Here is a 5,756-nt window from a genome sequence, read left to right as displayed (position 1 = left end):
CTTGTGCAGGGCGATGGTTGATGATATCTCCAAAGACCCAAATCCACATGTTGAGTTGCCGATCAGATTCCAACCTTAGAATCCAGAATCGTGTTGCAGATCGCAACAGCAGTGTGGTAAGAGGACGAGTGCTCGGCCAATATGTTATGAATGGTGGAGATGGACCTAATAGCTATGCCCAAAACTCATCCTACCAGGTATATAATACCCAATTAACCTACCCGGGCTTAATTTCATGTGAAAAGGGTTTTAAAATTCACTTATTTACTATTTTGTTTCTAATAATATAGTTTAGGAAAAATTGTAATTTTCATTCGATAAGTATAAGGGGTAACACTTTCGGCCTATTTGAAATTCATTTTGATGACAAGGACAATAATTTTAAGGGTAACTTATAATTAGCTTTTATGGGGTTTAGTATAATTATGAATACTCTCTTATTATTTGAAATTAAAAATACCCCTGAGGTTTGATAAAATTATATAGTTTTTGATTTGAGGAATGAAATTATTAATTATGCGCAAAATGATTTTTAGTCCCATAAAACAAAGGCAAAATTTCTTTTAGTACTACAATTATAGCAGGTGATGCTTTTAGTTTCATAAAACTGAAAATCATGATTCTTTAGTCCCATAAAGTGTGAGTTTAGGACTTTTTAATCCCGAAACCACAACCCCTTTTAAGTTCCAAGTAATGCATTTTTAGTCCCAAAACACACATGACTTTTTAGGACTAAAACTGCGTGATTATGAATTTTATGGGATTATAAACGACATCTGTCATAATTATTGTACCAAAAAAATTCTGCTTATTTTATGGTACTAAAAAAGCCTTTTTCCTATCAATTATGCTCTTATTGTATTTTTTTTCTTAAAAAAATAAAAATTTGTAAAAAAAATTGGATGGAGTGGATGAAACTATTTAAATATTACAAAAAAATTATCCACTTAGTCAATAAAAAAATTAAAAAATTTCAGAAAATAAATAAAATTATAATCCTTAATCCATAAGCGCATTTCGGTTAGTTTACCATAAAAAATGAATGGAATGACTATCAGAATGGGCTAATTGTTAGACGATCACTAAAATTAGGGGAATTTTTTTAATTTTTCAAACAATGAGGGAGTATTCATAGTTATGTCAAATTTCAAGAAAGTTCAGTCGTAATTTACTCTAATTTTAATAAAGATAACACATCTTGCTGGCTAATTTGACTGAAAAATATCCACAATTTCCAGCAGTTACGTAACACACACATGACATCTAATTGAACATGTTCCTCTCAAATGCAGAGAGGAGTAGTGGATGTGGCAAAACCAATAATTGAAGCTGAAATTTCGGAAAGATTAGATGTCAAACACCATTCTTCCACATTCAGGATTGCTGATTTTGGCTGCTCAACGGGGCACAACTCTTTTGCAGCCATGAAAATTATAACTGAAGCCATCAAGAGAAAATTCGAAACAGATAGACAAACTTCCGATATTCCAGATTTTCAAGTGTTCTTCAACGACAAAGCCGTGAATGATTTCAACACTCTTTTCAGTTCACTCCCATGCAAAAGACTTTACTATGCCACCGGAGTTCCAGGTTCTTTTCATGGCCGTCTGTTGCCCAAAGCTTCCCTTCATTTTGCATACTCGTCTTGTACCCTTAATTGGCTGTCGGAGGTGCCAAAGGAAGTGGCAGATGATACATCTCCATCATGGAACAGAGGGAAGATTCACTGTTTTGGAGCACGAAGAGAAGTACTTAAAGCATATTCGAATCAGTACGTCAAAGATGTAGAGGCATTCTTGGAATCCAGGGCGGAGGAGTTGGTGGCCGGAGGGCTAATGGCCCTTATCGTCCCTGCAGTCCCTGCCTTCTGGAATCCCAACACGGCCTTCACGTCGATCACTGAGTTTGATATATTGGGGTCCTGCCTCACGGACTTGGCGGAAAAGGTAAACTCCCATTTATGCAATGTAGTAAACTCCCATTTATGCAATCTACTCATATTTGCAGGGACGATTCAGCAAGGCCAAGGTAGACTCATTCAACTTACCATTACACTATACCATCCCCCAAGAATTCGAGGCCATATTAGAGAGGAGCCACAATTACACCCTCGAAAGAATGGAGATAATAGACAATCCAGGAAAGCGCACGTTGCCTGCCCCCAAAGACCGTGCCTCATTTGTCCGAGCAGTCTTTGAACAATTGCTGACGAATCACTTCGGAAGTGAGATAATCGACGAATTGTTCCACCAATATGCAAAGAAAATGGCAGCTTCACCGCTGTTCTTAGACCCTGAGAATGAGAAAACGATCATGATATTTGTCCTCCTCAAACGGAAACCATATGATCAGAAGTAGAGAATCCTGCTCCTAAGTCATAATAAGCGAGTGTAATGCAATTTACCTCTGTCATACTGCGATGGAGGAAATTACCTCTCTATTAAATAAAAATAGTAATTTATCTTCTTGTATTCTTTAAAATGAAGCAATTTACTATAAGGTAAATTGATTTATTTTGATAACCATAGGGGGTAAACTGCAGAATGTTTAAAAACATAGAGAATTAAATTACTATTTTTTTTTATGATAGAATAATTTACTGATTTATAATATTACAATAAAGTTGCTTTCATTTTTTCCCATAATAAACTTGTCTCAGTACGTATAGTTTTCTCATCCTCTATATATTGTCTGATATCGTCAATAAAACCACGAGAAGCTTAATATGATTTTGGGGCACTTCCAACTTAATTCCTAGTGGTATCTAAAATGCAAAATTAAGGACAACCCTTATTTCAAATAAAAGTCCTACTTAAATGCTCTTGATTTTCAAAATTAGATACGATATCACGTAATAGCTTCTGCGTATAATTTTTAGTAATATTTTTGTTTGATTAAAACTCATAGTTTGTTCCTTTATATTACAATTTGTCATTATTTTTTCGGAAGTTTCATGGAAAGATTCCTCTGCCAATACAGTCAACTCCATTGGTAGAACAACTTCCATTGAGTCACCGCACCTATCTTTTTTGTTTTTTCGTTTTCCAAACCTTTATTTTCAGAAAACAAGATTTGACTTGGGATCGCCCATTTTTATTAATTCTGGGTTTTTTTTTAATTTCAAAGTTACTACTTAATAGGTTTCCATACCAAGGCTCAATCCAATTAAGTCCTTAGAGTCTACCGATTCCGCCATATCCACCTCCCTTCTGTTTTGAGATTAGGATCTTATTATGATATCATTCCTTTTTTTTTTTTTTTCATTTATATTGGAACCTTGAATTTATTAGATAGCGATTACTATTTCGAGAAAAAGTATTTTCTTTCTTACTATGGAAAATAGGAAACCCGTATTTGATCCAATCAAATTGGATTTTATCATTTCTATATGGGCAATTGAATATAGATTAATATATACCCCAGATGTTTCTCTTCCTGTCTCTTTTCCCATGCAATTTGGTATACTTGAACAGTCGATTTTTTTTTTTTTTCTAACTTACCCTTTTTCGAATGAAAGCCGATGAATGTCTGATTAGTTATAACTAATTAAATAATTCAAAAGAAATATAGCATTAGAAATATATAGGATAGAAAATACGAAAGTGTAACAAAAAGAATTTCAAATGTCATGTGAATTCAAAATCACAAATAAAAAAGAAAATTGCCTATCTAAAAATAGTTAAGATTGACTATCGAATAGAATAATATTCGAATTTAGAATTGTGATAAAGAAATCAAAATTCTATATCGCTATATAAATAGTTATGTTTTATAATATTCAATATTTATTGAAAATTAGAGATTCTATTCTTTTCTAGAAATTACCCTATTTTGGATCATCCAAAATTGACACATATTTATTCAGAATCTCTTCCCTAAGTGTTTTTGTCCGGATTGATGGGAAAAGATATCTGGGGTCTATATAGGAATTCAGAGAAAATAAAAAAGTAAGAAAGTTACATAAAAGAGTTTTGAAATTGAATCAATTAATTGCGATGCTTTTAGTAATGAAAGATTTTCTATCGGCCCTTCTCTAGAGAAAAAATCGATCGATACGAAAAAGAAAACCTTATATTATTGTAACAAATAGGTTGATGGGGAAATAATACTCCCCACCTTAAATATGATATAATATACTAAAAAAAATTTGAGTATCTTTTCTTTTTTTGTCGACAAAAATAAAGTATTTTTTGTTTCGAATTTGGTAAGGTAAACAGAAGAATTCTTATGCTACATCTAAGAGCGGAACGAATTCCATATTCTATTGATTAACCCAAGAGAGAATGGAAATTGGGAATTGGATTTTGAAATGAAATGGGTCAATTTTTTAGTAAGGCCGATTCAGATTATTTCAATGTGTTATATTTTATTTTTTATTTTATTTGTTTGTCGCAAAAAAAAAAAACTTTTTAAATTCCTGATAGAAAAAGATTTCCCTAAAAAAAAAAAAAAAGGCTTTTAACGCTGCCCAATACCCCTTTCTTTTCCAAAAAATATATTAATGAATCATCCGATTGGAAATGATAACAGAATGCATAACTCTGGGGATAGAAACAAAATAGATTTAATCCAAATTAAATTAAAAATTAACACTTTATGCAATATATGTTAAATTGATAACTATAATCATATACACATACAAAATAAATACAAATATGTTATTGCAATTCCAATTAACACTAAGTTAAAATAAAAAGGGAGTAAATTTAATTTTTTAATACATGTAATTCTATGGAATTAATTTAACATGAGTGGGAAAGTTGTAAGATATTATTAGTATTATAATAATTTGGTGTAGTGATATCAAAACTATCACTTTAAACCCTCTTCCTTTTATAATGATACTTGCCATTGTGGCAAGCTGCTCCTGCGTTCATATAATAAATAATTTTTTATGCATTAAAATAGATTATATAAGAGTAAAATATACAAACCAATATATTAGATTTAAAAAAAAAAAACAGAAAGAAAGAAAGGAAATAAAATTAGTTTATTAGTTGATATAAAATTTAAAAAGTTGAATAAATTAGTTATATTATTAGTTGGGATCTATAACGGCTATTTTGGAATAACCAAGGTGTAGCACCCTGTATCCCTGCTACGGCTATATTTTCTTTTAACACCATACTTTAAGTAACCACTGTAGCTATATATATAAATATGTACATAATTAATATACACATGTGATCCCAACGTCACAACAAACACAATCAACCCAGAATTTTATATATATATACGAATATATCAACACCCTACACAGTAATCTATCATAAGTAGTTCACACGCTTTTAAAAATTTAATAAAAATAAGATAGATATGTCCATGTGTAAAGGGGATGAACTTGCTAGTAGGCATAAAAAATTGAAAATTTTCTTCATTCTCGATTTTAATTTTGTTAGAGTTTTTCTTTTTTTTTTTTTCCTTATAACTCAGCATTATCATGTGCACGCACGTGATACTTTTTCCTCCAAAACCTCCTTGGTCAACCTCCTCTCCCATCCTCCAAGCCGCCGATCACTTAATGGTTACGTATAATGTCGTTCACACTTAATGATTACGTATAATATCGTTCAAATTTTAATGATAGGATGAAAAAAAACAGCAAACATTATAATATGTGACCATAAAGCTATTTCAAAAAGTACGGACAATTTATGCATTAAGTATTAGGATAAAAAGTGCCATTAACTCTTATTAGCAATATCTATAAATGCAACTGAATGAGCTACAAATAACAAAATGAAGATGGAGTCATT

At 31.5% G+C, this 5,756-nt stretch overlaps 1 protein-coding gene across 1 annotated transcript; it reads left to right on the top strand.

The window, feature by feature from the left end:
- On the top strand, positions 1–2,518 carry LOC105155930 (loganic acid O-methyltransferase-like). The gene is made up of 3 exons (XM_088877849.1): positions 1–197; positions 1,293–1,946; positions 2,008–2,518. The coding sequence occupies exons 1-3, from the start codon at positions 21–23 to the stop codon at positions 2,356–2,358; spliced, it is 1,182 nt and encodes a 393-aa protein (XP_088733975.1). The 5' UTR covers positions 1–20; the 3' UTR covers positions 2,359–2,518.
- The last annotated feature ends 3,238 nt before the right edge of the window (positions 2,519–5,756 follow it).

Source organism: Sesamum indicum, linkage group LG2 (assembly GCF_026168435.1).
Source record: "Sesamum indicum cultivar Baizhima isolate 11 linkage group LG2, ASM2616843v1, whole genome shotgun sequence".
NCBI lineage: Eukaryota > Viridiplantae > Streptophyta > Magnoliopsida > Lamiales > Pedaliaceae > Sesamum > Sesamum indicum.
This window is presented reverse-complemented; position numbering and strand designations above follow the sequence as displayed.